Source organism: Gymnoscopelus microlampas, assembly GCF_963454915.1.
Source record: "Gymnoscopelus microlampas genome assembly, chromosome: 9".
Lineage (NCBI taxonomy): Eukaryota > Metazoa > Chordata > Actinopteri > Myctophiformes > Myctophidae > Gymnoscopelus > Gymnoscopelus microlampas.
Window position 1 is genome coordinate 31,615,079 of NC_139946.1, and position 16,418 is coordinate 31,631,496.

The 16,418-nt window shown below is 40.7% G+C and overlaps 2 protein-coding genes across 4 annotated transcripts in view; one reads left to right on the top strand and one right to left on the bottom strand.

Annotated features, from left to right (window-relative positions):
- mylk4b (myosin light chain kinase family, member 4b) overlaps positions 1-10,740 on the bottom strand; it is a gene marked incomplete at its 5' end in the record, with an annotated part of 54,436 nt that extends 43,696 nt beyond the window's left edge. Inside the window, one exon of the mRNA XM_084067892.1 lies at positions 10,654-10,740. The remainder of the gene's footprint in view (positions 1-10,653) is intronic.
- Positions 7,683-15,734, top strand: serpinb1 (serpin peptidase inhibitor, clade B (ovalbumin), member 1). 3 transcript variants are annotated; one of them, XM_084067894.1, is made up of 7 exons: positions 7,683-7,817; positions 10,683-10,874; positions 11,975-12,112; positions 12,214-12,331; positions 12,834-12,976; positions 14,483-14,644; positions 15,157-15,734. In XM_084067894.1, exons 1-7 carry the CDS (start codon positions 7,764-7,766, stop codon positions 15,562-15,564), a joined length of 1,215 nt encoding a protein of 404 aa, XP_083924020.1. In that variant the 5' UTR covers positions 7,683-7,763; the 3' UTR covers positions 15,565-15,734. The 3 variants fall into 3 exon arrangements, with proteins under 3 accessions (XP_083924020.1, XP_083924021.1, XP_083924019.1); XM_084067895.1 differs by lacking the exon at positions 7,683-7,817 and adding an exon at positions 9,455-9,478; XM_084067893.1 differs by lacking the exon at positions 7,683-7,817 and adding an exon at positions 9,485-9,664.
- Positions 15,735-16,418: the final 684 nt, after the last annotated feature.

Here is a 16,418-nt window from a genome sequence, read left to right on the forward strand (position 1 = left end):
AGAAGAGCAATGAGTATACAGTACGATTGAGGGAGAGGGGAGGGTTGTCTGCCCTGGGACCCAGAGACCACAGGCAGGCAGGGACAGAACGGAGGAAGTGTTCCATGGAATTTGGCTGGTTATCATGGAACGTAAGGAATGCCAGGGTGACATGAGTCTCTCCACGGGTGGGAGATGGCCCGGGAGACGGGAATATGAAAAGAGATGAGTGGAAAGGAGCTGAAAAGAGAAAGGGTTTATGAAAGGCTGATAGGGCCCTGAAATGGTGGAGGTGGAGAATGTAAAAGCAAAGGTACAGATCTATGGTTTGAAAGCATGTCTGCTTGGGGGCTGTGGACCATCCGCAATGGCTGTAGAGAAAAAGAGCTACCGAAGTGCTGATTGTATGACGTGGTGTAACAGATCTCTACACCTGGACCCAATGTACTGTATATATAATTAGGGCTTTTTTGGATCAGCTGTGTAAGCTAAGGGGTCATTTCACCACACCCCTCACTCACCCACATACACAAACAAACACACACAAACACACACACACACACACACACACACACACACACACACACACACACACACACACACACACACACACACACACACACACACACACATGCTCACACAAAATGAGCTAGCGCGCTGGTTAAATTCCCAATAAATGCATGCAAAACTATTAGCATTACTTTTCAATAACTGATCAATAGCTAACATAAATGTTTTCTATCCACAATGACAATATAACATTCTGGAAAGACGTCATTCAAAATGGTGTGGATCTCTGGTGTGGCGAACCTTTCACACTACAGTCTATTATTTCATTTCTAATTTGTCTCGTTGCTACAATATCGAGGAGCCAAAACAAAAATAATTTTACTTTTGTGTAACTGTATATGGGATGTAATAAATATAATTCATATAAAAACATAAATAATTTGGGGGGCTTTTTTTGATAGGTATACAGTGTAGACTCTACGTCTCTCTCTGTTTCCTGTGTCTCTACACTGTAGAGACACAGGAAACAGAGAAAGAGAGAGTAGGGGAGTGAATCGAACCTGGGACTCGCAGTCAGGCATTAGAGCCCATGTGGTATGTGCCCTAAGCATTCAGCTATGGTGCCAGCCCTAAATCTTGCACTTGAATCCTTTCACTATCACCCGATCTTTCCATTATCATCATCTGTTGTTCATCTATATTCTAATCTGTCTCATTAGTGAGCCAGAGGCCTCGGTTCCTGTGCTAATCCTAAATAATCTCTCTGGTTCCTCTTTCTGTTGCTTGTCTCACCGTGCCTTCTCTGTCTGTGTCTGTTAGTAATTGACTCAAGCGTCAACTGTTGCCACCGCGGTGTAACACCACTTTAACCCGCAGAACCTTTGTATTACACCGGAGCAAATGTTTGTTTCTGCTTGTGCTATATTTAGGCTAACTCAACCAATAATAGTACTGTTCATGGGACATAATCTGTGTATGCCTTTAGAATCATGTGCCTCATATTGTAGACTGTCTGGGTTTTGCCTTTGAGGATGCTTTCATAGGGCGATACCTACCTCAGTGGACTTAAACAAGGGTTCCCTTTCATACGGTTTGACATGATGCATTAAGGGGATAGGGAGGTCATCATATTCTTAATTTGCCATTAAATAGCGATATTGTGTTTGTGTACAGTATATATTTACTGCATACACACACACACACACACACACACACACACACACACACACACACACACACACACACACACACACACACACACACACACACACACACACACACACACACACACACACACACACACACACACACACACCTAACTTTTTTGAAAATATTGGGTGGCAGGCCTATTAGCTATAAACACAGAGCCTACCAATCACACTGTATCAAAAGGCTGACAACAAAATGTAACAAGGTGAACTCCAGGTGCATCTTCAACTTGCTGATACAGGTGCATCTATTTTGCCTAATAGCAAATGAAATCTCAGAGTCATATTAATAATGTTCTCTGGTCATTATAGGTCTAGACAACCCACTATAAAACTCTGAAATATAATCTAGGACATTTGTGACATTTATCTGTCCTTATCAAATGTGCTACAACAGAAAGCAACAGAAAAGAATAACTGCGAATACCATAATGACAGATGACCTAATAAAGAGCAAATGGAAAGGACAATATAAAAGAAACAGTTGTCTGACCTGACCTGTACAAATCAGCTTTTAAGTCTTTTGAAGAACTAGAATGCCTGTATGTACCACGCCCGCGTTGTAAATCAGACATCACAACCTGTTTCTGCACTGGCTCACGAGCTTAGCAACTAAAGCCACAATGAAATCAACAAAGTAACTATTTATTTGTCATAAAAGTGAGGTATTTGTCTAGGTGACGCTGGTGGTGTACAACCTATCGACAGTAGTAGTGACATTGATGTGAGCACTCTGACACAGTGCAACAGCGACAACAGCAACTAACATACCTATCAGGCTACATACAGTAAGCATTCGATCACAGTGGTCTGAGAGAGTCGTTTCACACAGATTCTCAGGCTGGATGACAGGGAGCATTCGCACTGGGCTTCACCGGATGATCCATGGTGCACATTAATTTTTAGAGCTGCGTTTAGAGCCGTGTTTACTGCGTGGCATTTCCTATGCATGCCCAGTCTGATATGCAGTGTAAATCACTGAGTATGTTCATGATATACCATTGGGAACGTATAGACCTTAAACAGCAGACAATGAGTGCCACTGACTGCACACTGACTTGTCAATCTTTTCGTGCGAACTGAATAATAAAAGTACACACACACTATAGAAGGTGGCAAGTGCCAGGCCATATACTGTACTTGACACAGTTTGAGAGACCACCGTTTAATATTACCTGGAATCTCTGTCAGGGCAGATTATTTGGTTATCCCGCAGAAGGTCACAGCTGTGAGGGTACACTGAGTTTGGCATGCCAGCTGACCATCACTGTCTGCAGCTCCCAGCAGCTCTCTCAAATGCTTTAAATAGCCTTAAATAGGCTGCAGATTTCAAACAAGTGCTACATACAAGTGACATACTGTACATGATGTATACAGAATAGTGTTTCAGTATCTTCTTCTCCTGGCACACCTCTTGCTGTGTGATCATTGGTGGATATTACACATCTGTCGTGTGGATAATGTGGCATAGGCTCCTACTGTATAGTCTGTGCCAGCAGTGTCCTTATGTGAGTTAATCTTTTTTCTACTTTTCTTTTTTCAGTTTTGTCTCGATTTAGTTGTTGTGCCAATTCCCAATTGCTAAACATTATTAACTACGCTATTTATTTCCCCATCCCGACAATATCATGATCCTTGATGTCATCAGAATATGGCCATATATTGGCAAGCAATATATGGGCATATCGGTTGGATCGGGAGTTCTGGACAACTGGATATCCATATATGCCTATATATGGACATATCATGGACAACCGCATATCTGAACAACCCGACAGCGCGCACTGCACTTCCTTGCGTCCTCGCCGATCACATATGACCGTATCATGTTTGTTTATGGTTATGACCTTCTCCTAGTCATAATGATGTGGCCGTCATGTGTAAAGTGTAAAAATCACACCCTGTGTGAAGGTAGCGGCGCCTTTGATACATTTTGTCATCTATATGTGTTTATAATGTGTTTATAGCCATGTGTCACGTGAAGCTTGACCAATCACTTTGTTGACGCACCTGACCAATCAGAACGTTGACGCACACGGACAAAGTCAGGTATAGAGCGGCTAGCGCCGCTAAAAACACGAAAAGATAATAAAAGCACAATGTTGCACATGCAAAGATGGGTTTTCAACACAAGTATAATATGACACTGACAGTGTGTGTTGCCCCACACACGCGTGCGTGCATATGTTTCATTATACTCGCGGGCATCAGCCAGGTTATGAACATGTTATCTTACATTCATGACGTGTTTATAGATGTATAATGAATGCACTTAAGGTATGTAAATTGTTAGGGTACCTAATATAGTATTCAGAAAAAATACAGTATATTGTATTTCATATTTTGATTTAATCTAACATTTTAGATGCTGTCTCAGTGGGGCTTTTTCAGTGGGGCTTTTGCTAAATTAGATCTGATATTCCTTGCTGAAAGAAAAGCTGAGAAGATCTATAGAGCCAAAGCTAAAGCAGCAGTCGATAACTAGATAGGTGGTCTACTCTACATCAATGGAAATGTTTTAGATGACAAACCACAGAACATTTTCAATGAGATGAAACTGGGTTCATCACAGATCCTGCATCAGGTAAGGTACTAGACATAAAAGGGACAAAGATTGTATGCCAAAGGAGGAAGTGGGAGATTAAAAACTTGGAAACTATAGCATGTTCTGAATAAAAACATGCTGAACATTAATGGTATATTATGTACTTGTCCATGCTTAAAAAGTAATATTTTAATAGGTTGTATTTGTGAATTGATAAAGTCTAACTAAGCTAAAAGTATATAATACTAAGAATGTAATGACAAATAAATGGGTGAGCTTCTATGGAACACTTTCCTTAAAAGCCCAGTCCAGACTTTTCACATTTGTAGTAATAAAAATAATCTAATTTGTATCAGAAGTGTTTAGACGAGAGATTATTTGTCTTTGATTTGATGATTTGATTTGATATCCAATTTACAAAGCCATTTTTTAAATGCCATAAAACATTTTAAACATTTTAGGGGCAACGCCCAGTACTGCCCAATGTTCAACTGGATATGTTGAAGAATCCAAACAGCTGTATGAAAGATTTAACACCTGATTTAGTTTAGCACAAATGAGAGCTTTAAATTCTGCAGGTCATTACCAGACCAGTTTTGAATACATGGGGGATATGGGGGTCATATCAAGTGATTTGTCATGATTTATTTGTGTAGTGTCATGTGTGCATTCATACACTCAGATAATGTACATGTATATATAGCGCGCGCACACACACACACACACACACACACACACACACACACACACACACACACACACACACACACACACACACACACACACACACACACACACACACACACACACACACACACACACACACACACACACACACACACACATCTACAGTACACACGTGCAAAAACAAACATGCTATCACACTACACATGAGCAGCAAGTGCTCCATTTCAAACTAGGATTGTGTTTGAAACAGGCACCAGTCAGTCAAACTAATGAGCATAGTTCAAGGGCTGACTCCAGGTTATATTTGATCGCCCATAAAAGTCATGCTCAGTAATACAGGTAAGCTAAGCAGGACCATGGTTTTATGATGCGTCCACCATTGTTATGGGACAAACAAACACCTCATCATTATGCAGCTGTTTAAGCTCTTCTTAGAAACATAGAAACATTTTTCCCCCTCATTCAGATGACAACACTACATGTCAACGATGGGGACGCAGGCGTTTGTTTGTTTAGTAATTTGCACTAGGGGAGTCGGATCTCGTAACCGTCAAGTGTGTGTGTGTGTGTGTGTGTGTGTGTGTGTGTGTGTGTGTGGCAGAGATGGGGACACAAGAGATGCCTACTGGAGGACGATGATAAATAAGCAAAACAATGTGAAATCCCCCCCCCCCCCTGCTGTCTAACGGTGTACAGTATAGGTACTAAACTCCAGAGATGCTTTTATCTCACGCTCATAAATAAGTTTGGATAACAACGATGAGATTTGTAGAAGGTCAGGTTTTTGACAGTAGATCTGTGACAAACTAAATATCAGGGGTACTACATACAGTATACAGTATATAGATATAGATACAGTATTAACATAAGCAACCTCCTTCACCAAAGTGTTAGCAAAGACTTCTTGACTAGGTCTGACACTAGGGACTAATCTGTTGCCATCTCAGGAGATACAACTGATTGATTGATTGAATACTTTATTAGCAGTTTGCAAAAAAAAGCACAGTTCCATCCAAGATCTGCTAAGAGGGTTTTAAACCCAAGAAAGCCTAAGGCTTGTTTCCATTGGGGTCCTTTGTACTCAATTCATTGAAACATTTAATGACAGACAAATATACACTACTATGCTAAACTGAACTAAATTAGTTGTAGATGTAAGGCCAAGAAGTAGCCTTACCAGTTTGTTTTGGGATGTCTGGAGCCTTGTTTTTAAGGCCTTTGTGGTGCTATGGTACCATGAGGTGCATGCATAGTTGAAGTAACCTTGGATGAGTGCTCCTGTTAGAGTCCTCAAAGTATTCTTACAGACCAGAGAGGAGATCCTGTACAAACATCTTGTTCTGTGGTTGACTTTTATGATTACTCTAGTTGCCATTTTATCACTGGAAAGATTTGCCTCTAAAAATGGAACGTAGGTATGTAATTTCCTCCTTTCTTGTGATAACATTGACACTCACTTTTATTGTGAAGCCGTCAGCCTTGACGACTAACTCCCATTCCCCCATCAACCTTATCCCGATGAGTGGCATAGCTGATGAAGTGTATGTGGAGAGGATTCAAACAGTGTTATTAAAACCTGTTGACAGGACATGTATTGCTGTATTTCAGAAGTGTTAATGGACCTGTCCTCATGAAATGGAATAACAGTACACCTTATGGGTGTGTGACTGTCCCCTTCAAAGAGCCGTTACGAGGAGAAAAGCCAGCATGACTCCTCAAAAACCTATGGCTCTCCACCAAGCACGATGGTCATTTTGAATGTCTGGCAGCAACGCTGTGACCACATTCATCACATGCTGTTCACCAAACTTCCATAAAGGGCTATAGAACATAATATGCTGCCATGCATACCAACAAGTGAATACAAATGTATTCTTGAAGGCTATAATACTACCTGTAGTAATAGTGCCATTGCACTGTGATAAGTTTACAACAGGGGTCCTCATAGATACTGCAGGGGGGCCGCTAAATCTTTGCGTGATAGGGACTTTATTTATATTCTTTTTTACATTAACCACGTGAACCCTCGCAATCGCATTCCTATTCTGGGATGCGAGGGTCTACAAGCTCACAACGTTGTGAGCTTGTAGATCTGCTATTTTCGGTGAAGAGGTTTGGTGTACAGGGAAAAAAGAGCAGACCAAGTACAGAGCCAAAGGTCAAGTTTTAAGTCGTTAAATGTCTGAAAATACACATTTAACATGAATCAAATGTGTAGTGGGGGGGGTGTCCCTGCTTCATCTCTCTCTCAGCTAAGGGGTACTTGGCCTGAAAAACGTTGAAGACCCTTGGTTTAGAATATTCAGATGGAGAAAGTTTATAATGAAGTCAAAATCAGCAAGGAAAGAGACCCCCTGATGCCCAGAAGTGGCTCCCCCTAGTGGCAGTAATTGAAAACAAACGTTAAAGCCAACTGCATGGGTGTGTGACTGCATCAATAGGGTTTGTGTCAGCATCCTCCAGGGGCACCGAATAGGGGTGAAAAGCTAGGAACGTTCCAATGGTCCAGGCCTGGCAGGGGCCCTCAAATAAGCCATGGTTTAAACCGTGGCTCACACAATGTTGCTTTAACAGATATTATCTATGCATCATGCATATTGATATAAATAATAATTGCCGGTGTAAATAATAACAATATAAATGTCATGAAAATGATCGTAGGGCATCGTGCTACAAATATCCACCCCCTCAAACACCAAGCCCCCAGTTCTGTAGAACACAGTCTAGTTCTGGTGGTGTTTACAAAATGGAGTGTCGACGTTTAAATGCTGTGTCGTTACTGGAGGAGTGATTAACAGCAATCGAAAAAATAGAAGACAGAGGGGGGGAAAGTAATGAAAAGTAAAAAGAATAAGGGGAAGATGGTACCACACTTTTCCCAGAGAAGGGTGAGTTACAGTTCATGTTAGACTACATGTGGTGATTCTTTCAGATATAGCAGTTGAGCCATAGCTTCGTGTATGACCACATTCATACAAAGCCTATATATATCACTGTTTATATGTAGTTTTCTTCTCTGATCCAGAAGCTAAGCTATTTTTATTTAAAAAATGTTATTTGTGTATTTGTATTGTGTGGATCCAGAGTGGATTTTTAAAAAACTTTTTAACCACTTGAACCCAGGGTTGCATTGCTCATGGGACGGCCTTGCACGCCGTGCAAGAACCTATTTGTGAGCAGAAAAGAAAAAGGAGCAGACCTAGTATAGAGCCCTGGGGGACCCCGGTCAACTAAACATTTAGAGTTCAAGTATTTAAAAAGATATTCCCTGCTTTAATCATGTTGTAGAGAGTAGAAATTAAAAAATGAAATTAATATGGGAATAATCTTTTACCATCATAGTTGATTAGGCTACATTTCTATTGATATCCTTTTTTAATGGGGGGGGGGGTATTTCATTTTGTGATTTGGTTTCCCCCGTTTTAAACTAGAAAAAAAAAGAGTGATGACATTGCCACTCACCCTTGTCTTTCATAAAACAAAGCACATGGGTATATTAATACTGGGCATATATCCAGTATTTTAAAAGTATAAAGTCAAATGAAGTGTAAAGAGGAAAAGGTGAAATGGAGATCTCTACTTTTCAATAAACTATGACAAGAAGATAGATAGTAATATAATGCAGACGTTTAAAGTGCAAGGGAGGGTTGTATGAACATGAGTCATGAGTCAGACATGAATGGATATTGTCGTTTTAAGATTGCATTGTCTATTGGACTGCAGTTTGTTAGGAGAGTGAGGGGTGGATACATGACTAAATCTGTACTGTAAATCACAGACACACCTTTCTTTGCATGTGGTAATATTTCCAGGTTGGGTTCAGTAAAAGGCTGGTACAGTCTGTTCTACTGTACACACATCATAGCTAGAGACAGGGGAGACCACTGCTACACATCAATTTCTACATCAATTTGAGATAATCTGCAACGTTAAATGGCATCAAAGGTGTGCACACACACATCTAAACAATTTATATGATACATGAACATTTATAATGTCATTAGGTAGAATGTATATAGTCTATTTCTGACCTAACTATGTCTCTAGAAAATGTGCCAATAAATTGAGTCCATATGCTAAAGTCACCAGACTTTTAATGGCTGGAGAAGTCTGGAGTACATGGGTGGGGAGTGGTGACGAATCACAGTTATTTTGTGGCCTATCAGTAGTTACAAGGCTGGCTGCTTATGACATTATTGCAAAAGGACTAGTACAACTGACTGCAGTTTGACTTGGAAGATGGGGTGGAGACAGGATAAAATCTCTGTACATTGATGGCACACAGTATACACATTTCTTTCTCCGGTAAAACAAAAGAAATACAAAGAATACAAATCAATAAAGGCTGTTCTGTCTGTATGCTAAACCATATAAGTGTTAGTCTAAAACCCAACATATTAGAATCCACAACTTTATGTGATATTTTATGACTGACATAAATTTTATTGTATGATCAGAGGGCGTTTTCTGTTAACTGACAGCGACCTTCGTCCTTCCCACCTGTTTATAGACGTTCTCTTTTCGGTCCCCACCCAGGAATAAGAGACAGGTAACAGCCTATATAAAAGTTGTCACAGCACAGCCAATGCTCTCGGTAAACTACCTTAAATTTCCCGGAGTTGTCCCTCGGTTCAGGGACATTTTACGGAGTGAAAACATCTTGATTATACTTTCGCTTTCAGCATTAACGTTGGGCGTGTGTCTGACTGTGTGTCAGTCTCCGGAGGAAAATCGGGTAGGGTACTTATCACCTAATATACTCTACTACGATCTGCTTATTAGCTAATGTAGCCTACTGTATATCATCCAATGCCTTTTTTGTTATTGATTATTTGTTGCGGGGTTTGTTTCACGTTTGAAAACAGTTACTTCCTTGTGGAGACGGTTTAGCCCAACGTTATGTAACAGCTAGCCCTGATACATTATGGTTGAACTTCAACCTGGTGTTTGCACTTTCCATTTACGCCCGTACATCTACATAAACGTTCACATTTCAAATATAAAGTGTTTACCTCATGGCCACGGATGTCACAATTCTGTTCGGTTGCTCAGAAGTACCCGTATCTGTCGTTTTGTTCAATAAAAATCATTTTAATCCGATCGGTGGCCATTTTCTCCGTATTTTCGCCATGATGCTTTCAACTACGCGACCTTATTGGTTGGGAGGGGTATTGCACTCTGATACATTATAACTCTATGAGAAGATGGCCACCGATTGGATTAAAATGCTTTTTATTGAACAATACGGAAGATACGGGTACTTCTGCGGGCCCGTAGATAATTTTAACATCCGTGGCCATGGGGTAAGCACTTTATATTTGAAATGTGAACGTTTATGTAGATGTACGGGCCGTAAATGGAGAACGTGCAAACACCAGGTTGAAGTTCATCCATGTCATGTTTCAGGTTAGCCATGGTTCACATGACGCTCGTCTGTCACAAGGTTTCAGGGCTAGTTTCAGGGCTATGTAACAGACTTTCCAAATAGAGACAACTTGTATATTAATGAACGCCGAGTGATACTCTTTTCAGGGACAGCCTAGCCTTAGATCAAGACTATCATAGGTGTATTTGATCGATTTTGACATTTTTATAGATACGAAAGTAAAAGTCAGACTCGGCAAAAGACATCCTATGATAGTCTTGATCCAAGGCTAGGCAAATTCATAGTTACTCTATATTTAGCCTATACCCAACTATTTGTGGCGTTATTATTATATTTACCCAACCACAGCATTGCCTTCTCTTTACAGGAAGACCATTCATCATCAGCCACCATGGCCACCATTGCCGATTCAAACGCTGTCTTCACCTTGGATCTGTTCCGCACTTTAAGCCAAGCCAAAGCCAGTGGGAATATCTTCGTCTCTCCTTTCAGTGTCAGCTCGGCTCTAGCCATGGTCCATCTGGGAGCTAAAGGCAACACTGCTGATCAGATGGCAAAGGTAGACTGACACATAGTAGAAACCACACACACACACACGCGCACACGCACACGCACACACACACACCAAAAGTTACTGTTTGTGATTGTGAGCTCCCTATTTTTGTTTTCGTTTTGAATGTTTTGTTCAAATTGAATCATGCATTGTGCAATTATTCCAGTTGCTAGAATAGTATTTCTTCTATGCCTTGCTTTAGTAGGCTCTGAGAGCACTAAAGCAGTGGGTCTCAACCTTTTCAGGCTGTGACCCCTACCCCCACCCTGTCAAGCACTTGGAATTGTAGGAGTTGAAGCATTACATTTAGATTGACGTTCCCACCGATACATATTGTGAAATAGCAGATCTACAAGCTAACAACACCTTGCATTGTGAGGCCTTGTGAGCTTGTAGATCGGCTATTTTCTTATTTTTTTTGCCTCTTTCTTATATTATTTGACAATTTGGCCAATATTTGACCAGTTTTTATAGTATAGTTTGTTGATTACTTTTGATGCAGTAATGGTCTTTTTTCATTTCATTTTTTAAGGTATTAAAAAGGTCTTAAAAGTCCTTAAATTGTCACTTTACTGTCATATGGGAGAGAAAATCATGTGAAAATCATGACAAAATCATGTGGGGATCCCCGTGAGGGTCACGACCCACAGGTTGAGAACCACTGCACTAAAGGGTGCGACTGTGACAGGTGACACCTGTACTTTGACCCCGCTACTACCTGCCTCTTGAGCACAGTACCAAGGATAGGCTTTTATACACTTAACATTGATTGCACCCAAAGCAGTGCTAACCAACAGTTTAAATGTATTTGTAAAGTCTATAGATCTAGCCTTTTCTGTTAAAGCAAATTAAGCAATCAGAAAATGTGAACTCAATAACTATTTACATTCGAGGATCTACCACCTTTGCCGTTTTCAAGACAAACTTGAGATGCAACTTCATTGTCAGCATTGTGTAAAGGAGTATTTCACCCATTTTCAGCCTTGATGCTCATTATATGTCATCGTTATTATTGTTTTGTATTATTAAAAAGGGGTAAGTTCTCTCATCAATTGCACAAAGACAATTTCTTCTCCTTACAAACTGTCTCTCTGACTTGTGTATAGGCCCTTTCGTTCGGCTCGGTCAAAGATGTGCATGCAGATTTCCAAACGCTTAATGGAGACATCAACTCACCATCTGCCTCATACATTCTGAAACTGGCCAATCGTCTTTATGGGGAGAATACCTGCAACTTTGTCCCGGTGAGTTGTGTTTCTCATTATGGTAATACGGTATACACACATCACCAGCTACGGTTCCTCTGGTTGTGTGGACAACAAAGCAAGTTCTCCATTTTATACAGGACTTCCTAGAAGCCACACAGAAGTTCTACCATGCTGACCTGAAGGCAGTTGACTTCATTGGGGCTCCAGAGGACTGCAGAGCAGAGATCAACAGCTGGGTTGAGCAGCAGACAGAAGGTAATGACTTTAACCAGACACCTATATATATTTTGTATTTTGTTTCTTCTTTAACCCAGTAAGACCTGAGGTAGATTCTACAAATATCTTCTAAATCCTAACAGTTTTCTGAAAAACTTATGTTGCTTTAATATCAGTGGTGCTCAAACATTTTCATGTCAAGGACCCCCAAAATGTATTTGGCCGCGGACCCCCATCTCAAAATATTTTGTTCCAGGGACCCCCAGAAGCAAAGATATGAGTTAAAAATGTTCGCTTTAAAAAATGTATATATTCAAAGATTTGCACAGAATTTCACGATTTTTCACAATAAAAAAAAAGCAGATCTACAAGCTCACGAAGTAACGCTATGAGTTTGTATATCTGCTATTTTTGAATATTCAAAGTATAAGATAATTGGATAAGTGGTTAATTTTTTTAATGGGTTAAATGTGTTACAAAGCCAACATGGAGGCTGATGTCAGTGCTGAGTGTTTAGTTTGTATGTCTTTTTTCCTCACAGATAAAATAAAAGATCTACTGAAGTCAGGGACAGTCACCCCAATGACAAGACTGGCTCTGGTCAACGCCATCTACTTCAAAGGAAGCTGGCTCAACCAATTTGATAAAGCGAACACCAAAGAAATGGCATTCAAACTAAACCAGGTGAACAGGCAGAGGAAGAAAATGCTGTTGCATTCATGACATAGTTGGATTAACCAGATGTAAACAACTAGGATGACAAAAGAAATCAGTATGAGAGATACATAACTAGAAAGGGGCTCCCGCAGAGCACATGTCTCTGGCTTACCCAGGGCTGTGTGATGTCGCTTTTCCACTGCATAATATCTATAGTATCTGTGCTACTCCCCTTTTTGCTTTTCCATTAGGCCAAAGTACCTGGTAAGGCAGTATGTGACATTTGCAGGGATGATATGTGGCATTGTGGCAACCCAAAAAGCATGTATGATGTTCGACGAATGCAAGTGCATGCTTTGATTATCATACATGCTTTTTGGTGAAGACCAATTATATTGTAGATCTGCTTTGTCAAATGTACAAACTAACGTGTCACATTAGCTTACAGATCTGTTCTTCTTGAATGTGACAGAGTGTCAATCACAGAGTATGATTTTAGGTTTTACCTTATGTAGAATGTTGAGTTGTGCACCAGTGATTTAATTAAATGACATGACTCTAGTCTTTCGACACATGACATCACTTCATGGACCCGCTAGACTCGATATGAGCTCAAATCTTAGTGGCGTTTCGATCCCCATCCCTATTGATAATGTGTTTTTAGATGAGGTGTTGTCATAGTTCATAGGTGTTGCAGTCTCTATGTCTCGAGATATGTGTCACGGTGTCTATGCTGCTCTCTGTGTGTGGGGTGTGCTTACACGCACACCATATAAAACTGGTGTCAAATTACACACACTGTCTTGCTAGAAGTACTGTAGATCCTGTATGTCGGACAGATAGCTTGCGCCCAATTGGCTAGTTCCACACCATAGCCTCACACCATCCCATAGCCAGGTCTGAGAGATATCATCGTACAGATTATTCGGGGGGATTAATATTCTGGGGTTGAGTTCCTTAGCCTACTGGCAGTGTGCACAAAAAGTTTGACACTAATTAGTGTAATACTTTGCAAGATTACCTCTGGATTCACACAGATAGACAGACAAAAATATGATCTCTGGCCCTGGCCTCTGGCCTTGTAGAGATAACAAGACTGGGTCTAAAAGCCCCATTGGCAATGCTTAGACTTACTGTAGCGGTTCTGCTGCTGCTTCAACCCCACTGAAAATGTTGGAAAGAGAAACTGCACTTTGGCTAGAGGGTGGCACTACAGGAGAGGTCATGGGGTCACTTAAATTGTTAGCATTCTTCTTCCAAGGGAACATGAAAGCACGATTTGTGGCAATCTGCCCATTACACTTTGACATTCTGAGCACTTTAATGCAAGTTAAAGTTTGGCCTAAGGGTGGCACTAGAGGAAATGGCATGGGGTCGTCAAAATCTGTAGGGAATCCGCCCAGTACATTTTGAGATTGTGTATACAATTGGACATTGGTGCTAGAGGAATTGATTTGGGGTCATCAAACATGAGTAAGGGCCATTGTCTGAGGATCTGATTGTATCACTCATTGTATGTTTCCGGTGTGTCAGAATGAGAGCAAGCCAGTCGAGATGATGTACCAGATGAAGAAGCTACCCTTCAACTACATCCCTGACTACAGCTTGCAGATCCTGGAGCTGCCCTACGTGGGGGAAGATGTCAGCATGTTCATCCTGCTGCCTGAAAAGTCCACTGACGGCTCACTGCTTAAGGTAATGTTACATGACAATCTGTAGTGCCAAGCAAAACCTCTAGAACACAAATGAAGGACCCACTTCTGGCTAGTTTTGTACGTTATTCAACAAGTGCTGCTTTGGGAGACAGTTCACGTTGGGTTTGTGACAACTGGTAAGGCATAGCTTACGTAGAGCCATGTACAAAGTGTTAATGTACGAGTGAAACTATAAACCAGGTTAGCCTATATATGCCAACTCACCACTCAATACTATATACATTAATGTATAATACTGAATAGGCACCCACATAGTAAATGCATAGCTGCTGTTGAAATCAGTCATCCAATGATTGTTATAATATATAATAATTCCCAAAATGTATCTTGTGTGAACTTCTGCCGCTATCTATGCTGTGATAGCTGTGTGTTTGACTCATCACTAGATATAGCCTATTAAACACCTATTTTTTGTGTGTGTGTGTGTGTGTGTGTGTGTGTGTGTGTGTGTGCGTGTGCGTGTGCGCGTGCGCGTGCCTCATACATTTATAGCTAGCGAATGAGCTAACACAGGACAAGCTAAATGATTGGACCAACAGGGACAACATGGATACTCACACGGACATCATAGTTCACCTGCCCAAGTTCAAGCTGGAGGAGGAGTATGAGTTGAACGATCCCCTGTCCAAGCTGGGTATGACAGATGTGTTCTGCGAGACAAAGGCGGATCTGTCAGGAATGAGTGGTCAAGGAGGACTCTTCCTGTCTACGGTGGCCCACAAGGCCTTCGTGGAGGTGAACGAGGAGGGAACGGAGGCCGCCGCGGCTACAGCCGGCATAGCTTCCTTCTGCATGCTGAGAGAAGAACACTTCACAGCGGACCACCCCTTCCTTTTCTTCATAAGGCACAATAAAACCAAGACAATTCTTTTCTTGGGCAGATTCTCCTCTCCACAGTAGAGAAACCAGCTCAGGAGCACTGAGGCTGAATTTTAATGAAGGGGAAACAAGCCGAAATGTAACCTTGAAAAATAAATATTTGAACAGAGTAAATGGTGTTAGCTTTGTTTTTATACTAATGTGTGTTTAGCTGCCTTATTGTTGAAATATGAATACAAGTATTAAAGGTGCTGTAAGTGATGATTCTTGTTAAAATAAGTGTTAAATAGCTCTATATTCCCATAGCAATTATTGCTATAGTGTTTGTTCAGTAACAAGGGTCTCCCTGTCTCAGCTCTTTAGTAAACAGAATGCATTCTCAGGTTGGGATAGCAATTTTATCCAGGAGAAAAAACTCATACAGGATAATTAAATGATATTGGAAGTGATGAAACAAAATTGTGTGTGTGTGTGTGTGTGTGTGTGTGTCAGAAAGTATGTAACTCATTCACTGCCAGAATTCTTGCTGGCCGCGTTTGCCCACTGCCAGAGATTTTTCATTGAAAAAAAAAAAAGTACTCAGGAGCCGAGATAAAGAAGTTTTAAGTTAACAAGGAAGTGGATGGGAGTCTAGATCTTCGAAAAATCATATCTCCTTGGTCTTTGGGTCAAATAAAAAAAAAAAAAATGTATATATATATGTTTTTTACGTCAGTGGCAGGATTGGTAAACGGGAATAATTACGTTTATTACGTCAGTGGCAGTGAATGAGTGTTCAAAGGTATATTGTCTTTTTTCTGTGATATCACATTGCTGTTTTGTTTTCACAATGCATTTACAGAACATCAAAACTCTGAAACCACCATAATGAATGCACTGACATGACATGCTTGTTCAACCACTGACTGTGCTACACAAAGTAGAAACACCTATAA